This window comes from Pleurodeles waltl, chromosome 5 (assembly GCF_031143425.1).
Source record: "Pleurodeles waltl isolate 20211129_DDA chromosome 5, aPleWal1.hap1.20221129, whole genome shotgun sequence".
Taxonomy (NCBI): Eukaryota; Metazoa; Chordata; class Amphibia; order Caudata; family Salamandridae; genus Pleurodeles; species Pleurodeles waltl.
In genome coordinates, this window is record NC_090444.1 from 67,317,361 (window position 1) to 67,336,582 (window position 19,222).

Consider the following 19,222-nt stretch of genomic DNA (forward strand, 5'->3'; position numbering starts at 1 on the left):
TCTGCACTCCCTGAACTGCTTCCTCCGTAGGACAATTTCCAAATGCACACTCTGAGCCGTGTTCTGCCGACCCTGGTAGATGATTGCATTGTCTCAGTAGAACGCCTATTCCTACATATCCGTCTTGCAGTCTCAAAGGCGCTGCCTTTGGTTTCAGGTAGGCCACAAGCACTTTTAGTTTTCAGTGCTCCCTTTCGGCCTTACTTGATTATCTCTGATGTTCACAATAGTGATGATAGTGGTCACTGCCCATCTTCATAGGTTGGGAAAACCAGGATTCTCATACCTTGACAACTGGTTGCTAAAGGCGGGCTCGCCTCAGACTATCGTGGCTTACCGGCAGTTGATGGCCAACCTGTTGACATCACTGGGATTTTCCATGAATGTGCCAGAACCACACCAAACATTTTTGCAGAACTCCCCTTTTATGGACCCATCTTGGACACTGTGCTATTCTCTGCCTTTCCTCCGCCTCAAAAAGTCCTGGATGTTTGGGCTATAATCCTGATGTTTCAACTCTTCACCTGGGTCTCAGTGAGAGCCTCTTTGGGGCATCGTGTCCTCCTGCATCTAACTTGTGGGTCACGCCAGGTCAGGTGCACACGTGGACTCTTCAGTGAAGTCACAGTGGGCTCAGGACCCAGGGAACCTTTCGGATTCTATCCAGGTGTTGAAGGAGACTCCATAAAATCTGTAGTGGTGGCTAATATACCCCACTTTATTTGGGCCAGTGACAGACCTCTCTCCCCTGCCCCATCCAGAGCTAATGGTCATGATGAATGCATCGGTGCTGGATTGCAGAGGTAATCCAGGTAAAATGGAGGTCAGAGGATGTTGGTCTCAGGCAGAAACCCACCTCCACATAACCAGTTGGAATTCCAGGCGATTCACTTGCGCTGAAGGCCTTCCTTCCGTCCATGAAGTGGGAATGGTTGCAGGCTCTTGCAGACAACACCACCACCATGTGGTACTGCAAGAAGCAGAGCAGAGTTGTGGGTTCTGTGCCAGGAGCCCATGCGCCTCTAGAACTGGTTGAATTGTCTGGAAATTTCTCTGGTTGTGTAGCACCTGGCTGGACATTTAAATGACTGGCAGGACCAACTCAACCATCATTCCCTTTAGATCATGAATGGTGGCTGCGCTTGAAGGTAGCATAGAGTATTTTCCAGCAATATATAGTAACCTGGCTCAGTCTTTAGGTACCGCAGAAAACTTACACTGTTTTTGCTTTTTGCATTGCCACAGGCCTTGGTTGGAGCTCAGGACTCCTGTACGCCTTCCTGTCTCTACCTCTCCTGCCCAGAGTTCTAGAGAACATCACAAATGATCAAGCCCAAATCAGCCTAGTGGCTGTGACTTGGGGCAGAAAAGTATGGTTCCCAGAACTCTTGGCCATGAGCAGATGTCTTCCAGTCCAATTGCCTATTTGAAAGGACCTCTAGTTGCAGCAACAGGGCAGGGTCATGCACCCGACCCTGCACAACTTGCACCTCCATGCTTGCAGTTTGAGCAGCAGAAGTTGACAGCCTTGGATCTCCTTCATTAAGTAGTGAATGTCATTTTGCCAGCCAGGCATCCGTCCCCTAAAACTATCTATACAGGATGTTTGGAGAAGATTTTTTTTGTGTTCTTCCCAGCATATACAGCTTTGCAAGCCCACATGTCTGATACACTACCCTTTTGTTTATCCTTAGACGAACAAGACCTTGCTGTGGCAACAGTTAAAGGCCCTACCGTCCTTTTTTATGGTTACCTAATCGTCTATCCTTCTAAAAGGGCTGACTAATTTTCCCGCCAACTACATTTGTGATGCCTCAATCGAACCTCAGTCTGTTTCTCGTTTTCCGGATGTGCACTCAATTTGAGCGAATGCATACCTGTCCTCTTTGTTTACTTACTTTGAACAGAGTTACTCTTAGTGATAAAATATCAGCTTGTCGCATGAGTGAGTTACTAACACTTTGTCCAGCAACGGTATACAACTTTCTTCCTGGACAAGCTATCTTTAAGAACCAAAGAAGTATTGCTCCTGAAATTTGTCATGCCTTTACACATAGAGCAATCTGTTACCCTGGCAGATTTCTTTGCTCCTTCTGAACCGTCCCAAGAGGAAGAAACTTCATCACCTAGGGACAAAGAGCACTCTGAGCTTTTTATGTCAATCGTATCAAGAACTACCGGGTGGGCGATCAGCTCTTTGTAGTGGTCCTTGCGGCGAAGTAGGGAAAGCTCTGCAAAAGTGGACCATGGATTGCCCTGCACATCAAACTCTGATGGATTGGCTGAGAATCAGCCTTCTGAAGGTCTATATGCCCATTCTACCAGAACAAAAGCTGCTACCACTGCTCTGGTGTGGTGTGTGCCCATGTTGAATATCTGCCAGCTGTAATGTGGGTGTCCGTCCATATATTCATGAAGCACTACTGACTGGATAGGCAAGTCTGATGGTAGGGACACTGTGCCCATTCTGTCCTTTAGGATTTCCTGATATGAGGCATTCCACAGATCCACCATCTGGCTGGGGATACTGCCTGGGTATTTATTCACAAGGTGAGGAGTCTGCGGTTGGAACAACACATACCTTCGGTAACACTTTTTCTGGTGAGCATCCTGTCTAACCTTCGATTCCTCACCGATCAACCGTCCTCCCTGTTCTGTTAATTGTACACTGTTGGTCTGTGTTACTAAGATTCTTTCTTAGAGGTGTGCACACTGGCACAATCTGATTGCCAAAGATCCACGCCATACTCTGCAGACAGATACCAGAAATAAATGTATGTCAATGCACGGAGGTGACTGCTATATAGGGGCCCAACATCCCTTCCAGGTAGGATGAATCTGCTCTGAGCCATAAAACGGCACCTACCGACATTTGAGGAAATTGCTGAGAAAATTCTCTGAATTCAGTCTGGTGCCTGGGCGGTATTCAAAAGGTGAGAAATCTTAGGTTATCGAAGGTGACTTGTTTGTTTCTTTCATCTAAACAGTGTGGCTCCTAATATATAGTTTAGCTGTGCCCTCAAGATGCTGGATCAGTGCCACACCTATTGTGCATGGGTTTTCCATTTTGATTCACTGCATGTGCATTTATTTAGTTATCTTTTTTTTTTAGCAACCAATATCCTAAACTACCACCTTCTCTCTGTGGTTAGCCTTTCGCTTCTCTTGCAAGATATATTGAGGGTTGTATTGTTTGCCAAAGTTTATCCTCATGTCAGTGATGCGAATGTTGAACTGTTAGTAAGTGTATAAATTGATGCAAACATTTTCCCCCTCTCTCTCCATAGGTGGAGTGTCTGAAGATATCACCTTACCTTTAGAAGCTTTAACTGATCCAGATGTAGAATTAGGATTAGTAAAGCCTAAAAAGACAGATGACCAATCTCAAACTGTCCTATCAACGTTGTCCTCCATGTCTTTGGAACTTGCTCCACCTAATTCTCAGGAAACTCCAGCACAGGATGACGCATCAGCAGCATCTAGGACTACAGAGCTTGGCTCCGAGTCTGCTGATCTTGCAACACCTCCGCCTGTAAAAGTTTACAAGAAGCGTGGAAGGAAGTCTAAAGCAGAGTTGATGATGATACGGCTAGCACAGGGTTTGGACAAGGAGCCTGAAAAGCCAACATACATAAAGAAACTTCTGGAAGAGCCAGATGTCCTTGAGATGACACCTGGTGGACGTCCACAAAGAAGAGCTGCCAAAGCGTAAGTTAAATAATGAACTATGTAAAGATTTCCTTTTTTGGAGTTGTTTAACAAATCGCATTCCCATTTTTTTTTTTTACTCTATATCTTTGTATGTCAGCTGGCAGGTTATGAATGACTTTTCCCCTTGGTCAATCAGTGGTCAAGTTTAATGTTTTTTCCTATAATGCTTTATACTGCACTTCTTACGTGTCTAAGTGCCATCAGTGACAGAAGTTACTAATAGTCAACCTATAGTGTTGAATTTGTTCTCCTTTGAGGGATGGAATGCTTGAGTTCAAATCAGTTTGCTTGGCCTTTTTCTCTTCTATGCAGCTAGTAAAAATGTGAAAATCCATCTACTGTATAGTATAATAGACATGTGCAAGCGATCAGCACTTTAATTTATACTTATGATTTTATCTGCTGATCAAGACAATGACATGCTTTCATTATGTGGTACTATTCCATTGATAGCTTGTGATAGTAGGATGTCCTGTAGACTTCTGATCTGCATGGCAGAAGGGAGTTTGCTCTTGCCACTTTGAGCAGCACTGGTTATATATGCCCTGTTTTCCTCTTCTATGTCTGCATATCTAAATATTGAACCTTATATACTGTACTTTTTTTGTCTAATATTTCAATACAATTTAAGGTCACGATCTGGGTGGGGAGTGTACATGTCCAGTCTGATTTATTAGGTAGGAGTATAGTACTTCTCTAATTTATCTGAGTGTCAAAATGAGATGTAAGAGATAGACTTTTCATGCTTTCGTATCTCACCGAAAGTGGGGAAAAGTTGGGACTGCCATCCATCATTTGTATACCCTTTGATCATTACATTCACTGTGACTCCTTGCTTGAATGACAGTTATTCATATTGTAGGGCTCCTGCACTCTCCCCACTTGCATATCCCCACCTTTTTATGCTTCTTCTGAGCATTAGAGTCCATGGATATCCGGATAACAGCCAGCTTGATTTAAGTTGTCTTACATGGATGATATTCAACACTTGGAAAGTTGTCTAAGGGGTGCAGTTGACTATCTTTGAGCTACAAAAAGACTGGGAACAACATATTTATAACGTGTTGGCTGCAGATACACATGCTATGCACACTCCCATGATCTAGTGTTCGGATCAGACTGTACAACTTGTTTTTCTCAAAGAAGTTGAGTCTCCTCCTCTTGGAGAGAATGCTCATGTCCAATTGATCCATTGTTAGTTTTTTTTTTTTCCTTCTTTTTTACTTTTCCCTGCCATCAGTTCTGGACAGATTACACTGGAGCTCCATGATTCTTCACCGCCTTTGCGATTTGTGGATGCCTAACTGGCTCGTAGTGGCCTCAACTTGACAAAACCAACTTTGCTTAGTCAACAGCAAGTGTTGTATCCAGGATTTCAGCCACTGTGTGAGTTCATATCTACTTCAGCACCACAGCTGCTTTCCAGGAACCAATGCTAATAATCGGCTCCTGGTAATGGAAATAAAAAAGGATAGACTTTTTCGGAAATGCCCTTAATGTGGGGCTAAATACGCATATTCAGACAAGCACATCTGTAACCTCTGCTTGTCGCGGAAGCATAAAGAGCAGGACTGCGCAGCCTGTTAAAAAAATAAAACAACCCTCCACTTTAGATGGGACCAAAGCCTAGCCCATGACATGGAGGTGGCAGCAGAATTTTCAGCAGACGAGGAACTGCACCTACAGATTGGCATCAAGAAAGGTGGTGATTTTCCATTCCATTAGTAGGGGGAACGATTGTATGCAGTCCGCACTATCTGGCCTCGGATGAGTCCAGCCTACACAAAGAGGATGAGGAATCAGCCATGTCAGGAAAGGAAAGGAAAGGACAGTTGGTATCGGGTTGAGACCCAGGATGAGGACCACGCCAAGGGCCATGGGTACCCAAAAACCATAACCCCCTTGCACTCTTAAGAATGTACACCTAGGAGTCCTCCCAATATCGCCTGGGTGCGCCACAGCCTTCCTGTTTTGGCTGACACAGAGCAGAGACAGGATGAGACTACCCTCTGTCTCGACCAGGCTGCAGGGACAGACACAGAGATGACACAAAGAGGTATTCAGTGCCGACCAAGCCATCGATACTTGCTCAGCCTATTGTGCCAGCAAAGACTCCCAACACCTCGCCTCCCTTTGGCACCAGCAACTTATGATGTCAACACACACCACGTCGGAGCCAAAGCACACATCAACTCTGAAAAAGATCTCAAAGCAAAACCACACTGCAACTCTGCAAAAGGCAACTGCATTGACTGTTTCTACATCACCTTCTACTCCCAAAGTGGGTATAAGGATCACACACAAACCCATACGGCGCTCAAGACCGAGGCAACAATGATTCCTGAGTCTGAGGGAAACATATTTGAAAACTTGCATGAACTCTTGCGTAAAAAAATGCCCTATTGCACATGAACACTCGCCTGAGAAGGCTCATAAAAAGAAGAGCCAGAAGACTGCTCCCAGCCCCCCCCCCACAACCTCTTGCAAAGAGGAAAAAGATGGAGAATAAGGCCAGAATTCCTACGGCAACAGATTTTTCCACTATCTCCACCACCCTTGTCACGATCTTCTATACACTCAAAAGTAATAGACACAGGGAATTCTAGTCATTACTTACATGACACAGACTTACAATGACACCCTGTCCGAAGCCCGGACCCATGGGATACATATGATATAATATAGTCAGCCCCACACATTGATGTCTCAGTACCAGCGAAAGCATCACCAAGGGATGATAACCTCCTCATACTGTGGTGTTAGTCAGCGGGCACCTACGTTATAGCTGCATACCACAGAGGACGGATCAGATTTCCTGGTAGAGACACTTTGCAAGACAAATTGCTCAGTACAAATCTCCCCGATGATAGTGTTCATGTTTAAAGTCTCCACAGAGATATTTACAGTCCCGGGCAAAACTAGTCCTTACACCACGTATTGAGGAAGTACATTCCCCCCCCCCCCCCCCCCCCCCTCCCCCCTGCCACCCACTGAACCAATTTATATCTGACACACCCAACAGCTGATTACTTAGTGGTAACAACAGAAAGGAAAAGAGCAGCTTCCCAGATTACTGGAGAAACCCCTCCTTCAGACAAAGCATGTAAGTGGATAGATGCAGCAGTGAATAGGGTGGCAGTTGTATATATATGCCAATAGTTGGTGCACAGCTAATTCGTTGGGACTTCTGTCTTGGTATAACAGGGCTACCTGGGATGACATGGAAGACCTTATACATCTCCCAGACAAATACAGGAATGAGGGGAGGATCTGGTCGCAGAAGGTAGACAGATATCCCTTGCAACCATACGGTGCACCTTATATAGTGCTGACACTGCTGCGAGAGGAATACATTCCTCTATAATCCTTTGTTGGCATGCCTGGCTACGCATTGCTGGGTGCAAGCTGGAGGTGCAACAACACCTAACTAATGTCTTGCTTGACGGTGAACATTTTTTTGGCACAGATATTAACTCTCAGCTAGAAAAGAAATAGCAGCAACAATATCACCAGCAAGCTGGCAAGAGCTATTACCGAGGAGGTTTTAAATAAGGGGATAAAGGTCTCAGAAATCCCCCAAAGGAAGCCTTCACTTTCAAACTTGGACCTGACTCACATTCTCTTGACCACAAAACTCCTGTCGGGAAAAGGCCACAACAGTGTCACCAGTTGTGCTAAAAAGGACATCGGACCAGTGAGTGCTATTCATTATCTGCAAGGGACACTGTATTGAGCTTAAATCCCATCCACAAAACATTCCTCCTTGCAAACCAACCCTCAACACCCTCACCTTCTCAAAGAGGAAACAAAAGCTCGGTTGTTAAAGGATGCCATAGAGCCTGCCATAGAGCCTGTACCAAACAGCCATCAACGCAATGATCTCTATTCCTTATACCAGGGGTCTCCAACCTTTTCTGCAGTGAGTGCTGCTTCTGATCAGTAAAACTCATAGCTACTGAAGGCTAAACAAATTGTGCATTGTTACCGGACACCCCCACGGCCAGCTTCATTGACTTGGAGTGTAATGTCCATAGATCCAGATAAAATATTTTGAACAAAATACTAGGGGCGCTTTGATAGGACTGCCATGTGTTTCAGTGAGAACGTGGTGTTCTGGGAATGTATGAACATGTGTACATACAAATGGACTAGAAGTGTACAAGTGACTGTGAGCCTCCGTTGTATGTACTTGTGGAACAGGACATACCTTTCACCATATGTGGCACCGTTTTATGTATAACACAAACATACAACAATTTTTTTAATGGAAGAAATTTGAAGTGCAGAAGAAAGTTCTGCAAAAATGTTTAAAATGTGGAACATTTTTCCGCACTTTAAACTTCTCCCATTTAAACAAAATATTGTATTTTTTCACTTATACATATAGCACAGTGTCTACTGGCCACTGGGTACACGAGACCTGCTGTCAGTAAATGTGACTTTTTGAATGGCAGAAGATAAAGAGTCAACTTAATCATTAAGGTAACTTTTCATTTTAATTTATGGTCATTTAACAGCATTCAGAAACATTTTGTTCTGACCCTTCAGTATTGAGTTGACAGGAAATTTTCTTTAAGAGTTAAATACTTCAGTTTTTAGGTTTTACCTGCACGTGCACACTTGTGCGCTGTGCTTGCAAATCTTTTGAGAATAAAAAAATCTTAAGAGCCGTAGAACCCGCCCCTTACTTACCTGAAGTTTCAGTTGGCTTAGTCCAACATCGCTCTAATTTACGTATTTCTGATTGGCCAGCACATCGTCTGCTTCCACTTTCTGCTCTTTGCTGCTTTGCCGTCATGCCATTATGTGGAGTCTGGACCAAGTACTCCTTCCAGTCACTGCCATTGGCTAATGGCTGTGTCCTTTCACTGACCATATGCTTCAAAAGGTAGTTTTTTGTTTACTTTCACAGTGTACCGGACTGTGTGATGTACTTTTCTGGAGATGCACGGACCGTCCACCAGGCTGGTCTAGACATTAGACCACACTGCCCAAGACAATTCAGCCTGACTACTCGTGAGACTACTTGTGAGAGAAACACCCTCGTTCGATGGCATGTGTAGCTGCAGATACACATGCTGTGCACATCCCGCCATCTGGTGTTGGGCTCGGAGTGTTACAAGTTGTTTTTCTTCGAAGAAGTCTTTTCGAGTCACGAGACCGAGGGACTCCTCCCATTTCGACTCCACTGCGCATGGGCGTCGACTCCATCTTAGATTGTTTTTTTTTCGCCATCGGGTTCGGACGTGTTCCTTTTCGCTCCGTGTTTCGGGTCGGAAAGTTAGTTAGAATCTCGGAAAAATCGTCGGTATTGTTTGCGTTCGGTATCGGGTTAGTTACAACAGATCGACACCGAATTGAGAAGAGCTCCGGTGGCCCTTTGGGTTTTTTTCGATTCCCGTCGGGGCCTGGTCGGCCCGGCCACGTGTCTCTTCAAGGCTGATGGAACGGACCCCATTCCGCTTCTGTCCAAAATGCCATAGCAAGTATCCATATACAGATCAACACCTGGTCTGTAACTTGTGTTTGTCACCGGAACACAGGGAGGATACTTGTGAGGCCTGTCGAGCGTTTCGGTCTAGGAAGACACTCCGGGACCGAAGAGCAAGAAGACTGCAAATGGCGTCAGCGCCGAAAGGACAAGGGTGTTTCGAGGAGGAGGAAGAAACATTCTCCATCCAGGAATCGGACTCTGAGGAGGTCGATCCCGAAGAAACGCCGAAAACCGTGAGTAAGACGTCGAAACATAAAACTCACGAAAAGACTGCCAAAGCCCAGGGGACGCCACCGCCAACAGGCCATGGCTTAACCCGAAAAGTAGGTGACCGTCCATCGGCACCGAAAAAGGGCGAGCTGGTGTCGAAGTCATCCGACTCCGGTCGAGATACAGGCACGCAGCAATCTCGGGCCCGAGAGAGTGGCTCCGAAAAGATTCGGCACCGAGACAGCGGCACCGAAGTTGGTCGGCACCGAGAGGGCACGACGCCGAAAAGAAAAAAGATTTTGTCGGAGCCGAAGAAAGCAGCAGAAAAGGTTTCGGTGCCGAAACATCCGGCATCCGAACCGAAAATTAGTTCCTATTCAGAGGAACAAGGACTGTCCTCTCAAATGAAAACACAGATTTGAAGAGGAATTGCAAACAATAGAGCCAGATCACACGCAAAGGCGGCTCTTTATTCAAAAAGATACAGGGAAGATCAGCACTCTTCCCCCAATCAGAATGAAACGAAAACTTGCCTTCCAAAAGAAGGACAAACAGCCACAAGCAAAAGTGGCTAAACAAATAACACCACCACCATCCCCACATCACTCTTCACAACTATCACCGGTAGCCACTCCACCAATGATGCAATCCCCAACACATACGGGGATGAGTCAAGATGACCCTGAGGCATGGGACCTTTACGACGCACCAGTGTCAGACAATAGTCCTCTTCTCAAAAATTTCTTTCAGGGGTTTATGATCAGACCTGACTACGAAAGAAGATCCCCACACAAATTTTCTGAACTTGTTTATGGCCCAGAATATTGCCAACGCTTCCTTCTCTATAACAGAATAACATATCTCTGCCCCTTTCAAGCATCTTGAAGCACAAGCTATTAGCACCTCTTGGCCCTTTCTGATCTGAAAAAGAAGAGCACCCAGCCCCTTTATACTCGCATCAGTAACAATGAAAGTGGGATTCCAAGGTACAAAAGCTTGTAAGTTTGGTGCATTCCTGAGATCATTTTTTACTTGTTTAAATTCTGTACCACACTCTTCCGTCCAAACAAACTCTGCATTCTTACACATCAACTTCCTTAGATTTACTGTCTTATCTGCAAAATTTCGTATAAATTTGTTATAAAATTCTGCCATACCTAAGAATGAAGAAACCTCATCTTTTGTACACGGTTCTTTTAACATTTCGATAGTGTCCACCAAATCCTTTTTAGGACTCACCCCCTGCCGTGAAATATGATGACCCAAATAGTCCAGTTCAGTGACTCCAAATTTACATTTGCTTCGCCTAAGAGATAACCCAGCATCAAGCATCCTTTTAAGCACAGCATGCACCCTCTCATCATGTTCTCTCACGTTTCTCCCACATATTAATACATCATCCTGGTAGCACTTTACGCCTGAAATGCCTTTCAAAAGATCTTCCATAATCCTCTGGAATACTGAGGCCGCAGAAACCAGCCCAAACGGCATACGCAAAAACTTGAAGGCCCCCATTGGCGTAATAAAAGCCGTTAATTCTTGACACTCTTTACTCAACGGAACCTGATGGTATGCTGATGCCATATCCAGAGTGGTAAAATAGCAAGCACCATCCAACGATGATACTAATTCCTCAATATTGGGAAGTGGGAACTTGTCAACCACCACTTCTTTATTTAAGGCACGAAGATCCACACATAGACGGATTTCATTATTTGGTTTACGTGCCACAACAATGGGAGCTAACCACTCCGTTGCCTCTACAGGCTGTATAACACCAGTGGACATCAATTTATCTATCTCTTTTTGTACAGCGTCTTGGACACAAATGGGAATGCATCTAACTTTTGCCACAACTGGTACTGCGCCCTGTTTCAACTTATTATGGTGATTGTACCCCTTTAAACACCCCAAGGTGTCACTGAACAATTCACCAAAAGCTCTCACAAACTTGTTTTCGTCACCCTCAATAGATTGTACCTGAACAGATGGATGTGCATTAGGATTGAGAATGACAACCCAAGCGTGCTTGATGACTCCAGCTCAACAAATTATCACCCCTCTCAGCAACATAAATCCTAGCATCAGTGAACCTACCATTGTACTCAATGCAGTCATCAAAATAACCTAATAACTTAATTGGCAACCCACCATAACCCGTAGGTTTAATATTAGGTTTGAACAGTTTCTTCCTTCCTTGAAAATTCTTCATAAAAAAATCCTTTGAGAGAAACGTGATGTGAGAGCACGAATCAAATTTCATTTTGACTCTAACATTCCCCACCAAAACCCACTCAGAGGGATGTTCCACCTCACTCTCACTAACTTGAAAACTGACTTACTTTATTTCTGTTCTAGAATCTCTCCTATTCCTCATCCTACAATTTTTGCCAAAATGTCCTCTTTTTCCGCAAACATTACAAGTAATCCTATTAGCAGGACACTCACTTGCATTAGCCATGTGTCCAAATCTTCCACATCTGTAGCAATTTCCTTGAAAAGGTGTTGCAAACCTCCTATTCCCCTGTGTCTTTCCTGCGCTATTTTCTATTACAACACCTTTCTCACGGACACCCTCATACTTTTTTTCCTTCTCATCTTTTTGTATGACTTGACACTCCACTTCTTGTGCTTTTACACTGACCTGGTCTTCTTTATGTGCTTTACTTAGTTCTCCAACACACTTTAACATATGCTCTACCCTTTTTGCAATTCTAACAACCTCATCCAACGGTGGCTCGTCCTTTAGCCAGAGTTCTTCCCTCACTTTATCACTGCAACACCTCAGCACAAACTGATCTCTAATCCTTTCTTCTACCAACACCCCAAATTTACAACTTGAAGCCAACTTCCGTAAAGCCGTAATATATTCTTCAACACTCTCCTCTTTCCCTTGCTCCCGCAAACCAAAATGGTACCTTTCCATAATAGTACTAATCTTTGGCAAGTAATGTAAATCTAGTTGTCTTGCACATATTTCATATTCATTCAACCCCCTCTGATCAGCTTGCGACAATGGAGGTAGATTTTCCAACACCTCCTGTCCTTCACCCCCTAAACAATGTAACAAAAGTGCCTGCTTCCTTTCACCACTCAAATTCGTACCACACACCCTGGCATAATTCTCAAAAATCTTTTTCCATTTCTTCCACTTAATAACCGGTTCTCCTGGATCTGACAAGAAAAACGGCGGCGCCGTAACATTCTGCATACTCACAAGAGGTGTAAAACACTTCTTCCCCACAATATATTCCAAACCCTACTAGTTGCTAAAAGTACTTAAAGTCCAAAAGGTGTGCCAGTCACTGTATGTCCCAGCACGATGCCGCTATATCAAACATGGGTCTTCAGGTGTGTTTGTCACCGCAGAGACGACCTTTTCAGTTTAATTCATTTTACAACGCCCAATACTTGTATTCCACAAGTGCAATAAAGTTTCCAAAGAAATATATATTCCCGTGACCACAAACCAATATAGTGATACTTATCCAGTCTCCGTCTAAGTTTCAACTTCCAATAGACCGTCGATGTTCTTCTTCGATGTCCTCCAACAATTGAGCTGTAAAAAAATGTTTTTTTTAAAAATTAAAAAATTCCTTCTTCCTCATCTAAGATGGCCGCCACGAAACATTTGGTCCGTTTTCTTCAGGCAGTTGGGCTTGCTTTCTCTTTGAGCAATCTCGGATCGTTTTCCTCACTCAAAATGGCCGCAACCAAACATCCAGTCTATTTTCTTCAGTCAATCTGGCTTGTTTTTCTCCTTCCACCACACTCAAGATGGCCGCCAACAATTCCCACAGCTTTCAGTCCTTTTCCAATTGCTCACTGACCTTCTGATGTCGTGAAGCATACAGAGACCACTTTGATCTTCAGTAAATGCTCAAACAGCTTTCCACAAAGCCCCTACAACCGCAATTTCACACTTTTCTCCGCTAGAACATGCTGCAAGACGCTCGATCCTCTCCCAGCACATCTCTGTAAGTTATCTCCGTTTTTCTCTTAAATAATCCAAGCTCTTCCTTCTTTGTTGTTGTTGAGGCTGTCCCTTCCTCTGTGTTCCTTTCTCCGCCCAAGCGTCGCCAGTGTAATAAAGTGAATCCACACCAGATGAAGATATATGGTAGGAGGTATTTATTACAGCCTCAACCAACAGCCAGCATATCAACTGTCATGCAGAGAACCCTGCATGACAGAACCTCAGAACAAGCTGGTTCCATGCCCAGTGTTCTGACATGGAGCCATGTTACATCATTACAACAACAAATAGATCTATTTGCAACAAAGGAAAACTCAAAATGCCAAAACTTCGCATCCAGGTACCCACAACATCAGTCTCGGGGCAATGCGCTATGGATGAACTGGTCAGGGATATTTGCTTACGCTTTTCCCCCTCTCCCACTCCTTCCATATCTAATAAACAAGTTGAGTCAAAACAAACTCAAACTCATACTAATAGCACCAACATGGGCAAGGCAACCTTGGTACACCACACTACTAGACCTGTCAGTAGTACCTCATGTCAAACTACCAAACAGACCAGATCTGTTAACACAACACAAACAACAAATCAGGCATCCAAATCCAGCATCGCTGAATCTAGCAATTTGGCTCCTGAAATCCTAGAATTCGGACACTTACACCTCACACAAGAATGTATGGGTGTCCTAAAACAGGCTAGAAAGCCTACCACTAGACACTTCTATGCAAATAAATGGAAAAGATTTGTCTATTACTGCCATAATAATCAAATTCAACCCTTACACGCATCTACAAAAGATATAGTAGGATACTTACTACATCTGCAAAAAGCAAAACTAGCTTTCTCTTCCATAAAAATACATCTTGCTGCAATTTCAGCTTACCTGCAAATTACGCACTCAACTTCATTATTTAGGATACCAGTCATAAAAGCGTTTATGGAAGGCCTAAAGAGAATTATACCACCAAGAACGCCACCAGTTCCTTCATGGAACCTCAACATTGTCTTAACATGACTCATGGGCCCACCTTTTGAGCCCATGCACACTTGTGAAATGCAATACTTAACGTGGAAAGTTGCATTTTTAATTGCCATCACATCTCTAAGAAGAGTGAGTGAAATTCAAGCGTTTACCATTCAAGAACCATTTATTCAAATACACAAAAATAAAGTTGTTCTACGAACAAATCCCAAATTTTTACCAAAAGTAATCTCACCGTTCCACTTGAATCAAACGGTAGAATTACCAGTGTTCTTCCCACAGCCAGATTCTGTAGCTGAAAGAGCACTACATACATTAGACATCAAGAGAGCACTAATGTACTACATTGACAGAACAAAACTAATTCGAAAGACAAAACAACTATTTATTGCCTTTCAAAAACCTCATACAGGAAATCCAATTTCAAAACAAGGCATTGCTAGATGGATAGTTAGGTGCATTCAAACCTGCTATCTTAAAGCTAAAAGAGAACTGCCTATTACACCAAAGGCACACTCAACCAGAAAGAAAGGTGCTACCATGGCCTTTCTAGGAAATATTCCAATGAACGAAATATGTAAGGCAGCGACATGGTCTACGCCTCATACATTTACCAAGCACTACTGTGTAGATGTGCTAACTGCACAACAAGCAACAGTAGGTCAAGCTGTACTAAGAACATTATTCCAAACTACTTCAACTCCTACAGGCTGAACCACCGCTTTTGGGGAGATAACTGCTTACTAGTCTATGCACAGCATGTGTATCTGCAGCTACACATGCAATCGTACGGAAAATGTCACTTACCCAGTGTACATCTGTTCGTGGCATTAGTCGCTGCAGATTCACATGCGCCCACCCGCCTCCCCGGGAGCCTGTAGCCGTTTAGAAGTAGATCTTAAACATTAGTACATTTGTAAATAGATTACTTGAAACTTTATTATGTACATACGCATTCACTCCATTGCATGGGCACTATTACTAGCATACACAACTCCTACCTCACCCTCTGCGGGGAAAACAATCTAAGATGGAGTCGACGCCCATGCGCAGTGGAGTCGAAATGGGAGGAGTCCCTCGGTCTCGTGACTCGAAAAGACTTCTTCGAAGAAAAACAACTTGTAACACTCCGAGCCCAACACCAGATGGCGGGATGTGCACAGCATGTGAATCTGCAGCGACTAATGCCACGAACAGATGTACACTGGGTAAGTGACATTTTCCTTCTCCCGCGCTCCATTGGGTCAAACTACATGAGTGCCCTCACCCACAAGGCCTTCTCCTGCTGGCTGAGCTTTTCTTTTCTTTTTAACCCGCCCACTGTCCATTCGTTTTAATCCCCCCACCAACTTGCGCTGCACGTTCTTTGTATTTCCACCCTTCTCGCTTTCGTTGCAGAGCGAGTAATCTGTACGTCTTTATTTTTATCTAAAGAACTGACAGAGGACACCCCACCACCCTGTTCAGGGGGCAGCTAATTAGTGCTGTAAGTGCCCCTGTTCCAGACTTGCATTAGGAACCATTTCACCATTGGTGCACCACTCTCCCGATCCTACTCCTCAAGACTGAGGAGAGGAAAATGTGTTGGTGTGTGTGTGTTGGGGGGGGGGGGGAGTTTCTGCGTGCATTTCAGGATGAGAATCTGTGTGAAGAAAGACCACACAATATAACAACAGTCTGAGGACTGTTCCTGTTGCTAAAATGGGAAAGTGAGAGGTGCTGTTTCCTCTGTGACGCTGACCCACTAAAAACAGGTCACTTTCCTTTGCATGGCTACAGTACGCTGGAAACCTAACGTGTGCTGCAATTACCCATAATGAAATCTGTGTGCAGAAGCCATCATCCTGTGCTGCACTCATGTGTAGGCAGATAAGTGGCCTCATTCTGTCGTTTGAAGATTTGCACAGTTTGTTTGTACAAAGCACAAGTCCATGTTTACCAAACTCAGCTGTCCCTTTTTGGTGCAAGAAGGTCCACTTTATTTATCAATTTCTTGCAGTTTTATACAGGAGCAGGGCTTTATAGGAGCCCTAGTTACATAATACAAGGATACTCTAATTTTTTTGTAGGCACAGCGGATTTAAGTAATTTGCCCAGAATTTAGCGAAGTTTGAAACGTAACTTATACAATAGCGCCAGCAGTATATCTCGAAGTAACCTTCACTATAGCGTAGGGGCGTATTGATGAGTGATTGATTCTTGCTGGTTGCAAAGGCAGATAGGTGAGTTGCGTACTTTAGATATAAGAGCACATAAATTGGTTTTGAAAGTACAGAAGACGAGCTCACAATCTAGGCGTCTTAGTTTTGGAGGAATGAACACACATACCTTTACACCTACATTTTGGACAGACAAGATGGAGATTTACAAAGTAATACATGAAGTTGTGTATTCCTAAGCTGGAAAAACCTGCACATCTGCGTCCCAGATGACTTTTCAGACCAAAGCATGTAATATTTTTATAATGCATGAGTTTGCCTCGAAACGCAAGAGCCACAATTGTCAGTCAGGTAAGTGCAAGCACACAAACCGGAAACATCATAGACAAATGTAGTCACAAAATAGACAAACCACACAGCCCATACACAAGCATTATCAACAGACATGCAGTACACAAAGTTACAAGCATCCATTCAGTACGCAGATCACTTAACTCCGCACATCAGGTTCCGGCTCCTTGAGCAGCTATAGATTTATGAAGCATTTACAACCATCTAACAATTAGATGTGCCTAGCAATATATATAAATTATTTAAATAGTTGCTGCTGATCTTTTCATCTTCTTGTTCAGTTAGACATCGCAGATTGGCATTATCAATGTGTTTTGTTTTTTTAAGTTTAGCATTGCAGCTCGAGCTGCTGTGCAACATAGCTTAAAGTAAACAGAAATAAAACGCAATGGCATGGCCATCATTGACCATGCAATAGCACTTAGTATTTATTTAATTTAATCCATGTTGTAGAGCAGTTGGTGCTGTTGTGCATCATCTTTAAAAAAACAAAACAAAACAAATGCCAATAGTTCTTAGATGGGTAAAACCTGTTGGCTATGCCAATGCTTATTCACCTCTGTGCCCCAGTAAAACTGATTTGGGAACTGCTCATTATCAGGCCCTGCTTTCTGTGTGTGATGAAAAATGAACTTAAGGCCACAAGATACTCTGAAGGTGTCTGGGAGCTAGTGGTAACTCGTGATGGACTGGTTGGAGACACCTGTCCTATACTTTTAATACCAAAAAAAAGTTGGGTCCGTAAGACCAATACTGGAACTGCATCATCAATCTTTACATCCTGTCAAGGCATTTTCAAATTGTGACACTGCAGGATACAATATCACTACTATAGGAAGGCAACTTCATAACGTCACTAGTTCTGAATGACGCATACTTTCAAATACATGCACATCGCCTGTGGATTCAAAGTACTACCATTTGGGGTAACAATAGCCCGAGAGTGTTTCCCAAATGTCTAGCAGTAGAGGCAGCTCATTTAAGAGGACACAGCATTCATGTCTTCCCATACCTCGAGGATTGGCTGGTCAAGAGGTTCAACAGAGAGAGGTGTCTGCAAGACACACAGACCACCATCAATCTGTTAAACAAATTGTGATTCACAATAAATGCTACCAAATCCCTCTTGCAACCTCTTCAAATAAAGCTCGGTCTGGGAGCAGTCATTAATTCAATCACTGCCAAAGCATACCCCAAATCACAGAAGGTTCTGAATTTTCGGACTTAGCTGGCTATTTTTCAGCCGCATCATCGCTACTAGTCCGCACGGTTATGTTCCCTCTGGACATGATATCCTCTTGTATATCAGTGGATTCACATGTCAGACTACACATGCGCGCATTACAAGAGACGAGGGTGGGGCCGTGGGGGTAAGGTGAGGGTGGAGGGGTGTTGGCAGCTTGGAGAATCTAGTGTTTGTTTGGCCCATGGTCAGTCAGTCATGGGTCACACAGAACATCCTTAAGGGCAGACATTTTTGGGACCGAATACCGCAAGTGACTATCACCACGGATGGATCACCCACAGGGTGGGGCGCACACATGGAGGACATAGCAGTCCAGGGCTGTTGGACTACTCTTCAGCAAAAACTCTGCATCAGCATACTAGAGCCTATAGACCTAGATGGCTCTGAAAGCATTCCTCCTCAGTATATCTGGGGTCATTGTTCTTCTCAGGAGAGACAATATGAAAGTAACGTATTACTTCCAGACACAAGGAGGGACACACTCAACACTTTGTCAGTTAGCATAGACCATTTGGCTCTGGGCTATTTGCCATGACACTCACCTTCTGGTGAAATATCTTCCTAGAGTGGACACTTCAGTGGCTGACTACTAAGCAAGATGCGGCGTTGGGGAACACCAGATGCAGACCTGTTTACCACTGTAGAAAATTCAAAATGCTAAAGCTTCGCCTCCAGGTACCAACATTCCCAGTCCATGGGAAATGCTGTATGGATTAACTGTTCATGAATATTTGCATACGTGTTTTCGCCTCTCCCACTCATTCCATATTTGGTCAGGAAACTCAGCCAAACAAGTCTCAGGATGATTCTTGTAGTTTCATCCTGGGCGCGTCAGCCCTAGTTCACAATGTGTAGAAAAGTACCCTCTTTCTTGGTATGGTTACCCCCATTTTCTGCCTGTCAGTGTGTTTGACTGTGTCCACTGGGATCCTGCTAACCAGGACCCCAGTGGTTATACTTGTTAACTGTACCCTTTTCTCCCCACGTTTGGCATGCTGGTTCCCCCATGTAAGTCTGTAGTATATGGTACCCACGTACACAGGGCATTGGGGTACCAGGGTATCCCCATGGGCTGCATCATGTATTATGC

General features: G+C 44.0%; 1 protein-coding gene across 1 annotated transcript in view; it reads left to right on the forward strand.

Moving 5' to 3' along the window:
- Window positions 1–19,222, forward strand: part of GTF3C2 (general transcription factor IIIC subunit 2) — a 720,157-nt gene that overhangs the window by 71,814 nt on the left and 629,121 nt on the right. Inside the window, exon 3 of the mRNA XM_069236502.1 lies at window positions 3,288–3,708. Within this exon, the coding sequence (XP_069092603.1) occupies window positions 3,288–3,708 (421 nt within the window). The remainder of the gene's footprint in view (window positions 1–3,287; window positions 3,709–19,222) is intronic.